This window comes from Lampris incognitus, unplaced genomic scaffold (assembly GCF_029633865.1).
Source record: "Lampris incognitus isolate fLamInc1 unplaced genomic scaffold, fLamInc1.hap2 scaffold_111, whole genome shotgun sequence".
NCBI lineage: Eukaryota > Metazoa > Chordata > Actinopteri > Lampriformes > Lampridae > Lampris > Lampris incognitus.
Window position 1 is genome coordinate 320,481 of NW_026611089.1, and position 14,767 is coordinate 335,247.

Sequence of the window (14,767 nt, forward strand, 5' to 3'; positions counted from 1 at the left end):
AAATAGTGTTTCGCCTCCTACACAGCTAGGAGGGGTTAAATGTAGAGCGAATTTCATTGTATAAATAACGTGTAATTGACTTTGATGGTTTCGGGGGATTGGTTCCTCCGGTCTGGCGGATTGATTAGTGGCGACCGGTGTTTCTTACCGTGCTCGGCGACATGAGGCTACCTGGTTGACCTTCTCAAACACGCCCTCGGAGGGCCTCCGCTGGCTGGCTTCGGGGGATTGGTTCCTCCGGTCTGGTGTATTGATTAGTGGCGACCGGTGTTTCTTGCTGAGCGCAGTGACATGAGGCTACCTGGTTGATTTTCTCAAACACGGCTGCAGAGGGCCTCCGCTGGCTCGGTGCGTGGCGGAGCGCCCGGAGTTGGGTTTTCTTGGGAACATGCCTGTGTTCGGATGAGTAGTCAATTGCTGACGCTTGAAAGTGCAGCGTACAAGTCTTAGCGGTGCATCACTCGGCTCTTGCCTCGATGAGGAATGCGGCTAGTTGCGAGAACTAATGTGAATTGCAGGACACAATCATCGACACTTTGAACGCACGTTGCGGCCCCGCTAGAGACCACTCCTGTCTGAGCGTCGCTTTGCCATCAATCGCGAAAGAGAGGGTAAACTCTTCCACCCGCGGCTGGGGTGTCGCAAGCTTCCGCGCTTTCGTCTCCCACAAGTTAAGATGCTTACGCGTGTGGGTCGGGGTTTCCGTGAGCTGTACGCCTGCCCGTCAGCCTCGCACACGCGCCATCTATGGTCCTCTTCTGTGGCACATCCTTCTGCCAGGATGAGAGAATAAGTGTGGACACCAGGCGCGCAAATTAGCCACTCACTCCCACAGGCGATGTCGGCTACTTACCCGACCCGTCTTGAAACACGGACCAATGAGTCTGACGCGAGCGCGAGTCTGAGAACTTTACGGAACCCCGTGGTGCAATGAAAGTGAGGGTCGGTGCGCGCCCGGCAGTCCGCGCACAACCGGCCCGTCTCGCCCACACCGTCGGAGATGTGGAGCATGAGCGCTTGCGACAGGAAGCGAACTATGCCTGTGTAGGGTGAAGTCAGACTATAGATAGCGGCGAAAGACTAGTCGAACCATCTAGTAGCTGATCCCCTCCGACGTTTCCCTCAGGATAACTGGCGCTTTGAAACCGAAGTTTTATCTGGTAAAGCGAAGGGTTAGAGGTGTTGTGGCCGAAACGATGGCTGAATAACCATAAGATAACCCTCCGTTAACCTGCCAGGGCAACCCTAACTTAACCCTCAATTCCTGGGGTGAATTTTGTCCCCCATACGTTGAGAAACGGGACCGATGGCTACACCGCTTTATAGCTACACAGCGAGAGGTTAACCTCTTCCACCCCCGGCTGGGGTGGCGCAAGCTTCCGCCCTTTCGTCTCCCACAAGTTACGATGTTTCGATTTCAGCGCAGCCCTTCTATGCTCCGTTCTCCCACACACGCCCTCCGTGCGCCTTGGCTACTGTGAAAAACTGGATGTAACTTAACTTTCTGCTTTTAAATCTGCAAGGCTTTAAATCCAAACTTAAAACTCATCTTTTTGCCTTAGCTTACAATTAGTTGCCTTGTAGAGCCGAATGAACGGAGAAGACCGTAGGTTCACACTTTAGCCGTGTAGGCAACTTTCTTTAATCCACGGTAAATCAGAGAGACAACAAAACCACAGCTCGACTGAGCGGAGGCGGCAAGAATAACCAGACCCCTGGCTGGGCAACCATAACTTAACCCTTAGTTCTTGGGGTGAATTCTATCCCCAATACGTGTCAACCACATGAGCCCCCCCAGAATTCGCCCTAGTAATCGCAGTCAGGCAGGCGCGGGGACCGACAGGCCGTCCGCGGCGGCTCCGGGTAACAGGGGCGGAGTGTCTCTGGGAGGCATTGACGCGGGCCTGAGGAGCAGAAGAGGCGGAGCCGGGGGACGACCGCGACGAGGAGGTTGGGTTAACTCCAACGGCTGCGTCAAGTCCAGGTGTGCGGGTTTAACTTTGTCCACTGAAACATGCTTGGCCGTGCCCCCAAAATCCACCACCAGGTGCTTAGTTCCCCGTTCCAGGCCGCGGCCGTCATAAGGGGGTTGCAGAGGGGGGCAGTGTGCGTCGTGACGCATGAACACGTAGTCCGCTGACTGCAGACCTGGGACACCGGAGCGCCGTGTTGGGCGGTAGGGACGGGTGTGAAAGCCCTGACCCCGTCCAGCAAGGAGGCTCGTTGGTCCACAGCTGACCAGGGACGCGTTGCGTTGGGCATGAAATGGCCTGGGACTCGCAGCGGCGTGCCATACACCAGCTCCGCAGAGGAGGCTTGTAGGTCTTCCTTCGGGGCGGTCCGCAGGCCCAGCATGACCCATGGGAGCTTGAGCCATCAACACATGTGTTGCATTTTCACCACAGGTGTTGCATTTTCACCACATGTGTTGCAAGGCCTCTAACACATGTGGTGTACGGTCCTCAAGCCTCCGTAACGCCATTTGAAACACTTTAAAACATAAATCATCACAGTATTTGACTTCAAGCTTCCATATACAAGTGTTTTTTCATTTTTTTATAAATTCTGAGATTTTCACCAAATGTGGTGACGGTTGTCATCGGAAAGATTTTTTCTGTGGGTTTCCCTTTGCGGTGAGGCCTATATCATTTGAATCCTCTTTCTTTTAAGCCACCAAATACACCAAAAGATTCTCTTTTGAGGCAATTTTGAAAATTCATTAATATTGCTCATGCAACACATAGGGTGACAGTTCATATTGAAAAAAAATTGTTTTTTAACAGCTTACAATTCAAGCCAATGTTATATTGATTCTTCGACTGTCAAGCCAAAAAATACCTACTTCCTCTCAGGATTCTGCAACGACAAAAAATGGGTGCAACACATGTGGTCATGTGTTTTTCATCCAGTCAACTGCAATAGTGTGTGTGTGTGTGTGTGTGTGTGTGTGTGTGTGTGTGTGTGTGTGTGGAGTTTGAGAAAAATTTAGTGGCAATATCAAATGTAATATCAGAATTCAAAAGAAGTATCTAGAGAGTAACATAGTCACACATAACTTGTTTTTTACACATCTTTATTTACATCACTGATCTACAGCACTTACATTATCCCAGAGAGAAATATAAAGTTAGCGGTTCCCTGTGAAAGGCAACATAACTTTATCATTCATTCCAATTTAGATCCTGCCTGCCTGTTCATGTAGTGGCTTTACTCTGGCAAAAAAGCCATGCTTAATCAGAGTCAGAGCCAGTCAAGGTCTCTGGCCTCACCACCAAACTGGAACTTATTTACACCATAATCAAAGGTAAGTTCTTCCCCTTCGCTGATGTCCTGCTTTGCGACAAAGAGGATATAATCTCTCTTATCCCCATCCAAGTCAAGCCTCTTAGAAAGAGGCTTGAGGTTTGGCTTTCTTGAGTGGTTAATAAGCCTGCCTTTTACGTCCATATCTGGGTGACATTGACACTTCTGATGTGCATCAATGCACATTTTCTCTCCGTCTTCGTTTAGAAAAAAGTACATGTAGCCCGTCTCCTCTCCAATGGTGCTCTCATGAACAGCCTGACCTTGAGCTGCGGTGAGAAGGTCACCATGGTAGTCGCACACTACCTCGCCCATCTTGAATGCACGCCTTGTGAATACCCCTCTTCCCTTATCAGGAATGCTCTTGATCTCCAAACCCTTCCATCGTTGGCTACTGACAAGACGCCTGATTCTGGGAGAAGACAGCGGATCTTCGGCTGGTTTCCACGACTGGGTGATCTGGTCGATGTTTGGCAGCGCATGTTTCCAACCCTGCTGCAGGAAAAACCTCTCAATCCGTTTCTTGGAGGGGCAATGGCGTTGGCTCATGTGTTCTGTAAATGAAAAATAACAAAATAAGTTCACAAGTTAATACCTACATCCCAATCACATGCAGTCAAAGATTGTCTGGTAATCATGATGTGGTTATGATAATTTATAATATCCTTACCCAAGGTGTAATCTTGGCGGAGTTTCCGTTGCTTTTTCACCCAACGGTTGTAGAGCATGCTCTCTCTGTCTTCTTCAACACTCAGAGTAGAAAGGAAGTTGAGGCGTTTCTCTCGAGTTGGTGCAAGATCATCGACTGTCACGGGGAATTCTGTCTGGAAACGATCAAACAGAATCTGGTCTGTCATCTTTTTATTTGCCGATGGTTTGAGTGTCGCTGTTGAGCCACTGCTGTCTTCACTCTGTTCCTCAGAGGGTGAGGGTACCTCGCTGGACGTGGAGGGTCTGTCAGAAGGTCTTTCACTGAAAAAAAGAGAATATTACATCAATTTTCAATCCGGATATGCAGACAGGGTCCATTGTCTAAGAAACATGTTGTCATTCAATGCTGATGTGCTTACCTTGATCCAAGACGCTTGATGAGTTCTGTGGCCTTGATCAAATCAGATATCTGTTTCATCTGATAATGACCCTCTGCAGTTGCCACAGTATGACTCAGGTAGTTGCTGAAGAGTTTTTTGTCCCCTGCTTCAAAACACTCAGAGACTGTTGCTGTCTCGAAGACTTTCCGAACCTCATCGCTGTTCACATCTGGGAGTTTGTATCTAATAATGACAAGAAAAAAGGAACAATGTTATGATCATTTTATAAACATTAAGGGAGGAAAAGGCTCACCTCAGAAATGTTTTTAAAAAACCAAGTCTGTTTGGATCTAGCTTTTAATAGTTAACACAGGACTTACTTGGTATGCAGCCGACTGAGATGCAGGGAGGGATTCTTGATTCGCGAGCCAGCCAGATTCAGGAAGAACGGTTCCTCAGCATTTTCGACCACTTTCTCACCATCAGTTGCCCTCTGTTCCATCTTTCGCCGTTTAGGTGCCTTCTGGCCATCTCCTCTGCAACCTTGCTTCATGTGTTCTCTGACACACTCGTAGTAGGCTTCAAACCAGGCTTCTTGCTCTTGATCCAAGACAAAGGCTGCTGGCTGTTGGGCTGCCGTCTTGTGCTTCTTGACGAGAACCACGGTACCACCGGAGCCTTTCTTAACCCGCTTATGCCATTCGCCGACCTGTGGATGGATCCAGGAGAGATTGCATTAGTTGTGTCTGAAAATATAGTTTATTTTACAATATTACATTTCTTGTTTATTTTACATTAATAATCATTAATCATCTCACCGTCATTCCTGTAACCACCCCAGGCCTTTGCAGATGCTTCAGTATGATCAGGGCGATTAGGTACCTTTGCACAGTTGTGCATTCACTCTGCGAGAGATCGTCTGTATACCCTTTTGCAGCAATCACTTTCCCAACTGTCACGAGGAAGTCGGGTTTAGCGACCTCTAAGACACGCCAGCAGTCCTCCGGTGTTCTTAACCCATCACGTATATATCCGGACCTAACAAAAAACAAAACACAAAAGATATTATTGAAATTGTTTGCATACATACATTTTTTGTTCATTTTTGTTTTTAAAGGATATTTCCTGTATTTTACAACCTGGGCCATGTGTTCTCATCTCCTGACATCTAAATAAATGGTGACCATTTTAATTTTTAAAATTGCTCCAGTCGGGAGTTATGGACCAGCCAATATTGCAAAGTTTTTTTCCACAAAAAGCTTGTTTCAATGCAATGTCAATGGGAACACTTTGAAATGTCAAAATATGAAGTCAGGTGCAGGGCTAAATGTTTTTTTTTCACATTTTAATGGGGTTAAACTGAGTGACGCAACACCGTCTGACTTTGTATTTTGAAATTTCAAAGTGTTCCCATTGACATTGCATTGAAATAAGCTTAGTTTGGGAAGAACGTCATTTTGGCTGGTCCATAACTCCCGACAGGAGCAATTTTAAAAACTTAAAATGTCACCACTCATTTAGATGTCAGGAGATGAGAACAGGGCCCAGGTTGTAAAGTACAGCAAATATCCTTTAAGCATATGTTATCTCACCTTATTGCAACCCGTTTACTACCAACACCTTTAGAGAAAAAAATGAAGAGGAAGATATTTATATGAAGATATAAGAATGAAGCTATTAATCTCACCTGATGGAAACCCTTTCAATGCCAATTCCTTTGGCGAATTCTTTCATTTTTTTCTGTAGAAACTCCACATACAGCTTAGCTTGTTGATGGAGTTCTGGGTCGGTTTTATAAAGATTTGTATTGACTGTGTGATAATCAATAAATCTTTTCATAGCCTTGACATAGTTATTTCTTGTTTGGTGTGTCTGTCCGGCTTCTTTTAGCAGGCGGAAATAGTTGTTCGTCTTCAGCCTATCTCGAACAAATTCCAACGATGGTTGGCTCGCATCAAAAAAGTAGAGCATCCTTGCCACGTTTTCAACCTGAAGATCAAAGAGGAACATTAACAGGATTAAAAGTGCTGTCAAACTAAAGGCCCACTCCAGCCTTGGTACAAGTTAATTTCAAATGAATTCTTACCCCAAAAGGATCTCTGTAACAACATGTACAGTATATACAGACCCATTCCACAACATTTAGAATATGGTTTAAAAGTTCATTTATTTCATTAATTAAACTCAGTTTTCAGTTTTTGTCTATATATGTCCAGTAGTCTTTCCATAACACTCTTTCCCAATATAACTTCTTTCAGTTGCATACAAATCAATGCTGTGTGTAAGTTGCTTGGTTTGTGAGCAGGCTGACGAAAAACTACTGGACGTTATGACATTATGACATTACCTCTTGTTTGCAGTTTTCAAAGGAGAGCTCAGTTTTCAGGTAGTCCATGAATTCTTTCAGCAAGGGATGGTCCAGATCATGCTTTTGGTACAACCCCATCTTTGCCATGTTAGCACGTGTTGGGTTTTTCCAGCCTGTCGCTTCTCTAAAAGACAGAAAAAAATCAACCAGTTAGAATCATTATCATTCCATCACTTATTCGACCTTAGATATACAAATAACCTTTGTAGTAAATATACAGATTTGTAGAATATGCAAGGAAAGAGAACAAGCGGCATGAATATACATTCAATGGGCAGATATATGCAAGGTATGGCAGCAATAGGTGTGTGTCTGTTTGTGTGTGGGGGGTGGGTGTGGGTAGGTGGGTGTCTCTGTGTGTGTGTGGGTGGGTGGGTGGGCTTGAGAGAGAGAGAGAGAGAGAGAGAGAGAGAGAGAGAGATGAATAGGTTCTTACTTTGGATTTGCTTTGGTGCTAGAGTCTGAACTCTGGTCTTGATCGCTTGTCTGATCACTGTCCGTTGTCTGATCACTGTCTGTCTGTTCTTGGCTGATCGCAGCATCCACCACGGTTTGGCTTGCACAAGGAAGTATAGGAGAATCCTCTTCTGGAATGTTCACAACATTCATTTGACGTTTCTGAAGCTCCTCGATAAGCCTGAAAAAATAAGTTACAGTTAGTATTAGGGCTGTAAAAGTTAATGCATTAACTCATGTGATTAATCTGATAAAATGAGTGCGTTAAAAAATAATTAGCTCGGATTAATCTGGTGAGCTAAATTGCTAAAAAACAGCCTGAAACAGGGACAACATGATCAGTTTCTTTAGGGTTTTTTGTTCACTGTTAAGACTGCCAATGTAATCATAACCCACAAAAGCAGCTATCATCGATTCTACATTACTGATGCATGGGTTCAAAAGTTTATGAAATTGTTGTGGGCTACCTGTAATGTATTAGTTACATTATTAGTTTTTTTCTGTAGCTTATAAGTTCGTTGAGTTCGTTATGAGTTGATATTCAACAAAATAACCTGTATAAATACCATACTGCTTGTTCAGGTCTGACCAATATTAATATTCATGTTCCTTTCTGTGGTGATATATGTTGGCCATGGCAAGTTGCATGTATAGTCAGTCGCACAGCACTGTTTGTTGAAGTACAGTGGTACTGGGTGTAGTTCCATCCATCCATCCATCCATCCATCCATTATCTGGACCGCTTATCCTGCTCTCAGGGTCATTGGGCAGTCATTGGGCAGCAGGCCACCACATGGGGCTGATATACACACAGACAGTCTGATGTATTACTAACTACATCACACTATATGGGAACACGTGTGCGGTCGTATTGATTGTGGAATCGGTAGAATAGCTGTCCAAGACAAGCATTACCACATCATCATCATCACATTTCAGTCCTGTTTCCTGTTAAATAGAAATGTGTCTGTGAACAGCGTATTATGGAGAGTGTCTCTAGTCGTGGTAAAGAGACTAGTTAGTATTATGTAATCTGACTGCATGGTCCAGATGTATAAGCTAATTATTCGTTGAGAAAAATCTGTGAAGTGTTGCTGTTTTGACAAATGCACTTTCCATACCTTCTGATGTTTACCCTCTGTGTCCATCTTCTGTCTTGTTGAGGTGGTGAGTGGTTGTTCATTGTCAGGTTTTGCATCAAGCTGCCCAGAGCTGCACGTCAAAATCAGTGTTCTGTCGGTCCGTGGTGGTGTAGCGGTCTAAGCATCGGCTTGGTGTCGATGCAGTTGCCCACTGGGGACTGGGGTTCGCGCCCCGGTCTCGTCAGATCCGACTATGGCCGGACTCGACGAAGCAGCGATCATTGGCAACGCTGTCTTCGGGAGGAGGGGGCGGAGTCGGCTTGTGTTCGTCACGTCAATGCGTCTCTGTGTGTGTCGGAAAAAACAGTGCTTCGGCCTGGAGTCGCCTTGTCACCAAAGTGGGGAGGCGCTCTCCTTCCAGACTGCCGGCCCTCGGACAGATGCAGTTGGCGAACGCATGCAGTACGAGGGTGGGTGTTTGAATTAAAATAGGGATCGATTGGCCACTAAATTGGGAGAAAAAAGGGAAAAATCAAAAATAAATTTATAAAAAAAAAAAATCAGTGTTCTGCAAGTGTTCAACACAAGCCAACTGGCAAGGATACTACTGCCAGAGATACCCCTCACAGAGTACTGCATGACAGCCCACTACCCCCTTTACAGCACCCAGAGCACCAAGCCTGTTTTGTCTGATATGCTGCCTCGGTACAGACACAGCCTGCGGGTCAGTAGGCCGACCTGAGTCCACGGAGGGGGCATCAGTTATTACTGATGTGAGCGGGTTATTTAGTGGCAATATTTTTAAAACTTAACTGTGGGGGCGTCTGGGTAGTGGGTCTCTTATGTTGCCTACCAACACGGGGCTTGCCAGTTCGAATCCTCGTTTTACCTCCGGCTTGGTCGAGTATCCCTACAGTCACAATTGCAGTGTCTGCGGGTGGGAAGCCGGGTGTGGGTATGTGTCCTGGTCGCTGCATTAGCGCCTGTTCAGGAGCACCTGTTCAGGGGGGAGGGGGAACTGGGGGGAATAGCATGATCCTCCCACGCGCTACGTCCCCCTGGGGAAACTCGTCACTGTCAGGTGAAAAGTGGCTGGCGACTCCACATGTATGGGAGGAGATATGTGGTAGTCTGCAGCCCTCCTCGGATTAGCAGAGGGGGTGGAGCAGCGACCAGGATGGCTTGGAAGAGTGGGGTAATTGGACGGGTACAATTGGGAAGAAAAGGGGGGGGGGGGACAGAAAAAGAAAAAACTTAACTGTCTTGCCTGTACTACATATTAAAATGGACTATAGAAAAACCATAGAAACTAGAAAGTGCTATAGTGTTTTCTCGATAATATGTGAACACTATAGCCATGTAGTACAGCATTTCTATAGTAATGTGTCCTAGGAACACTTTAGTAACACTTTCTACACTAAAACACACTATGGTATTTAGTATTTATATAGTAAGACAAGAATATTTTGATATTTGTTATTGTTTTATGATAAAGAGCTTATAAATGTACTTGATTTTAATTCTCGTAACGGTTATTTCAAGATATTGCTGCTAAAATTTTCTCGCCACACTGGCAGACAATATTAGTTTTCAAGGAAGTGTACTTGTTTCATGATTATAAGACGCGACATCAGGAATTTTCACTAAATGGGAAAGTAAATATCAAAACGAGAAACTTGACTTGAGATAAGAGTAGATGTCTTGAGACAAGTCATGAAACAAGTGCTACTAAGCCCTCCTGAACACCTGATGACTCAAACTTGTGTTTGAGTCTGCAGCTACTTTGCATGTTAGGCCACATGTACACTTTCTGTACAATGATCCTATGTGCTGGCTGTGTGCAGCGTCTAAGCCTGGACCTGATCCACCACTATGAGATGGTGGGTGAGGAGCTGCTGGACCTGGTTAAGGTCTGTGTGTGTCTGCAGCACCTGGAGGTCAGCGCCTTCCTGGACATCAGCACCTTGGAGAGGCTACTGCAGTACAGACTGGATACAAGGAGCAGCCTCAACCACATCAATGTGAGTCAAAAAGACAAATCCAATTAAATTCTCCAGAGTTTGCATATCTAGAAGACGCACAGAACTGTCTCTGAACTGTATTCAGTTGAATATAGGTCAAAAAGGATTTTGCAAATGATCACATTCTGTTTTATTCAAGTTTTACACAGCGTCCCAACTATTTCGGAAATGGGGTTGTAATTTATGGTCCTATTTACCTCACCGTTACACACAAACGTGCATCCATAGACACACACACAGGGGACGCACACACAAACACAAAAATACACACAAAGAAAAAGAAATGGATTGACTGACCTTTGTAATGGCTGTGTTGAATCGATGATACCCTTTAAGAGGTCGTACGCAAAGGTTCTGCCATCTTTAAGGAGGGAATGGGTATTTTTCTTCTCGTTGTCAACAGCTGTAGAAATCTCCTCTGCCGTCGCATTCTTCATACAAACACGCTTTAAATGTGTGATGAGGGTTGGCTGTGTTTTCTTACACACAGGACACAGGAGGTAGTGACGATTCTCATTGCTAATTGGAAAAAAAGAAAATTGATACCGGTTAAAATAGGTTTGAAGAGGGATTAAAAGATATTTCCTTTATTTTAAAACCTGGCTATAGGGATATCTATCATAAAACCTATTTAGATAATCAGATTTTATCACGGGTGGGCTGGCCCTTTAAAAACTGAAATTCCCCTTTGAAGTTTAAAGGATATTTCCTGTGTGAACCAGCCAAAATGACAAAAATCCTCCCACACTAAGCTTATTTCAATGCAGTGTCAATGGGAAAATTTAAAAAAACCAAAATATGAAGTCAGGCTCAGGCCTTAATGTTATTTTCAATTTTCAATAAGGTTAAAATGAGTGAATTAACACTGTCTGACTTCGTATTTTCAAATACCAGGGGGAAAAGGAGGGAGGGAGGGGGAAGGATATGACTTACGTTTTAGAAGCCATCTTTTCCCATCAAACTGGTCGCATTGAAAAATGGCTCTTTTCAGCTTCTCATGTGCTCTGTGTCTCCTCTGGACGAAATCCTGGTAGTTCCTCTAGCCAAACTCCTCTCTCTCCTCTCCTAATGAAGACTGAATGTGGAAGGTGTGGTGAATTCAACTTTTACAGAGAGAAAAGCCCCACCCAACCCCTCAGAGGCTTCTGAGCTGATAGATCAATTCATCCATTCCCTCAGCCATTCAAACTAGCCCAAAGGTCACCAAAGTTCAACAGGCCAATTCATGTTCTAATCTTTCCAAGTACACCTATTGTCTGTGGAAGACCCATTCATCGCTAGTCCTTTGTAAGTACCTACCCCTCTCCCCCACCCTCCTAACACCTACAGGCTGGCTCTGTTCCTGTCTGTCTGCCTGCCTGCCTGCCCTGTGTCTGTGTGCTGTGTTTTCTTACACACAGGACACAGGAGGTAGTGACGATTCTCATTGCTAATTGGAAAAAAAGAAAATTGATACCGGTTAAAATAGGTTTGAAGAGGGATTAAAAGATATTTCCTTTATTTTAAAACCTGGCTATAGGGATATCTATCATAAAACCTATTTAGATAATCAGATTTTATCACGGGTGGGCTGGCCCTTTAAAAACTGAAATTCCCCTTTGAAGTTTAAAGGATATTTCCTGTGTGAACCAGCCAAAATGACAAAAATCCTCCCACACTAAGCTTATTTCAATGCAGTGTCAATGGGAAAATTTAAAAAAACCAAAATATGAAGTCAGGCTCAGGCCTTAATGTTATTTTCAATTTTCAATAAGGTTAAAATGAGTGAATTAACACTGTCTGACTTCGTATTTTCAAATACCAGGGGGAAAAGGAGGGAGGGAGGGGGAAGGATATGACTTACGTTTTAGAAGCCATCTTTTCCCATCAAACTGGTCGCATTGAAAAATGGCTCTTTTCAGCTTCTCATGTGCTCTGTGTCTCCTCTGGACGAAATCCTGGTAGTTCCTCTAGCCAAACTCCTCTCTCTCCTCTCCTAATGAAGACTGAATGTGGAAGGTGTGGTGAATTCAACTTTTACAGAGAGAAAAGCCCCACCCAACCCCTCAGAGGCTTCTGAGCTGATAGGTCAATTCATCCACTCCCTCAGCCATTCAAACTAGCCCAAAGGTCACCAACGGTCAACAGGCCAATTCATGTTCTAATCTTTCCAAGTACACCTATTGTCTGTGGAAGACCCATTCATCGCTAATCCTTTGTAAGTACCTACCCCTCTCCCCCACCCTCCTAACACCTACAGGCTGGCTCTGTTCCTGTCTGTCTGCCTGCCTGCCTGCCTGCCCTGTGTCTGTGTGCTGTGTTTTCTTACACACAGGACACAGGAGGTGGTGACGATTCTCATTGCTAATTGGAAAAAAAGAAAATTGATACCGGTTAAAATAGGTTTGAAGAGGGATTAAAAGATATTTCCTTTATTTTAAAACCTGGCTATAGGGATATCTATCATAAAACCTATTTAGATAATCAGATTTTATCACGGGTGGGCTGGCCCTTTAAAAACTGAAATTCCCCTTTGAAGTTTAAAGGATATTTCCTGTGTGAACCAGCCAAAATGACAAAAATCCTCCCACACTAAGCTTATTTCAATGCAGTGTCAATGGGAAAATTTAAAAAAACCAAAATATGAAGTCAGGCTCAGGCCTTAATGTTATTTTCAATTTTCAATAAGGTTAAAATGAGTGAATTAACACTGTCTGACTTCGTATTTTCAAATACCAGGGGGAAAAGGAGGGAGGGAGGGGGAAGGATATGACTTACGTTTTAGAAGCCATCTTTTCCCATCAAACTGGTCGCATTGAAAAATGGCTCTTTTCAGCTTCTCATGTGCTCTGTGTCTCCTCTGGACGAAATCCTGGTAGTTCCTCTAGCCAAACTCCTCTCTCTCCTCTCCTAATGAAGACTGAATGTGGAAGGTGTGGTGAATTCAACTTTTACAGAGAGAAAAGCCCCACCCAACCCCTCAGAGGCTTCTGAGCTGATAGATCAATTCATCCATTCCCTCAGCCATTCAAACTAGCCCAAAGGTCACCAAAGTTCAACAGGCCAATTCATGTTCTAATCTTTCCAAGTACACCTATTGTCTGTGGAAGACCCATTCATCGCTAATCCTTTGTAAGTACCTACCCCTCTCCCCCACCCTCCTAACACCTACAGGCTGGCTCTGTTCCTGTCTGTCTGCCTGCCTGCCTGCCCTGTGTCTGTGTGCTGTGTGGTTGGGCTTGACCTGCTCTGACCTCGACAGGCCTAGGTCAAAGGTTTCAAGGGTTCACATTTCTTTAGAAAATGCAGCTTATTTGGTGATATTTCTAAATTAAGGAGAAATATCTCTTTCTCTCTCTGTCTGCCTGCCCTGTGTCTGTGTGCTGTGTGGTTGGGCTCCCTCCCTCCCTCCCTCCCTCTCTTCCTCCCTCCCTCCCTCCCTCTCTCCTTCCCTCCTTCCTTCCCTCCCTCCGTCCCTCCCTCCCACCTCCCTCCCCTCTCTCCCTCCCTCCCTCCCTCTCTCCTTCCCTCCTTCCTTCCTTCCCTCCCTCCCTCCCTCCCTCTCTCCTTCCCTCCTTCCTTCCTTCCCTCCCTCCCTCCCTCTCTCCTTCACTCCCTCCCTCCATCCCTCCTTCCCTCCCTCTCTCCTTCCCTCCTTCCTTCCCTCCCTCCCTCCCCCCTCCCCTCTCTCCCTTCCTCCCTCCCTCTCTCCTTCCCTCCTTCCCTCCCTCCCTCTCTCCTTCCCTCCTTCCTTCCCTCCCTCCCTCCCCCCTCCCCTTTCTCCCTTCCTCCCTCCCTCCCTCCCTCTCTCCTTCCCTCCTTCCCTCCCTCCTTCTCTCCTTCCCTCCTTCCTTCCCCCCTCCCTCCCTCCCTCCCTCTCTCCCTCCCTCCCTCCCTCTGCTCCCTCCCTCGCTCCCTCCCTCCCTCCCTCCCTCTCTCCCTCTCCTCCCTCCCTCGCTCCCTCCTTCCCTCCCTAAGGGTACACATTGATTTAGAAAATGCAACTTATTTGGTGATATTTCTGAATTAAGTTTACTGCTCATCTTTCTCCCTCACCCCACATTCCCTCCATTTCCCCCTCCATTCCCCCCCTCCATTCCTCCCTCCATCCCCCCCTCAATTCCCTTCCCCCTCCATCCCCCCCTCCATTCCCCCCTCCATTCCCTCCCTCCATTCCTCCCTCCATCCCCCCCTCCATTCCCCCCCTCCATTCCCTCCCCCCTCCATTCCCCCCCTCTATTCCCCCCTCCATTCCCTCCCTCCATTCCTCCCTCCATCCCCCCCTCCATTCCCCCCCTCCATTCCTCCCTCCATCCCCCCTCCATTCCCCCCTCCCCTCCCTCCCTCCCTCCTTCCCTCCCCTCTCTCCCTCCCTTCCTCCCTCTCTCCTTCCCTCCTTCCCTCCCTCCCTCTCTCCTTCCCTCTTTCCCTCCCTTTCCCCCCTGCTCCCTCGCTCCCCCCTCCTCTCTCTCCCTCCCTCCCTCCCTCCCTCCCTCTCTCCTTCCCTCCCTCCCTCTCTCTGGGTCA

The 14,767-nt window shown here is 46.1% G+C and overlaps 1 protein-coding gene and 1 pseudogene across 1 annotated transcript; one reads left to right on the forward strand and one right to left on the reverse strand.

The window, feature by feature from the left end:
• The first annotated feature begins 441 nt into the window (after window positions 1-441).
• On the forward strand, window positions 442-585 carry LOC130132091 (5.8S ribosomal RNA; annotated as a pseudogene).
• Window positions 586-3,240: 2,655 nt separating this feature from the next.
• LOC130132086 (uncharacterized) lies at window positions 3,241-9,381 on the reverse strand. The gene is made up of 9 exons (XM_056301738.1): window positions 8,280-9,381; window positions 7,139-7,339; window positions 6,682-6,826; window positions 6,022-6,323; window positions 5,153-5,372; window positions 4,715-5,043; window positions 4,374-4,577; window positions 3,974-4,275; window positions 3,241-3,857 (listed from the first exon to the last, which is right to left on the reverse strand). The coding sequence occupies exons 1-9, from the start codon at window positions 8,354-8,356 to the stop codon at window positions 3,241-3,243; spliced, it is 2,397 nt and encodes a 798-aa protein (XP_056157713.1). The 5' UTR covers window positions 8,357-9,381.
• Window positions 9,382-14,767: the final 5,386 nt, after the last annotated feature.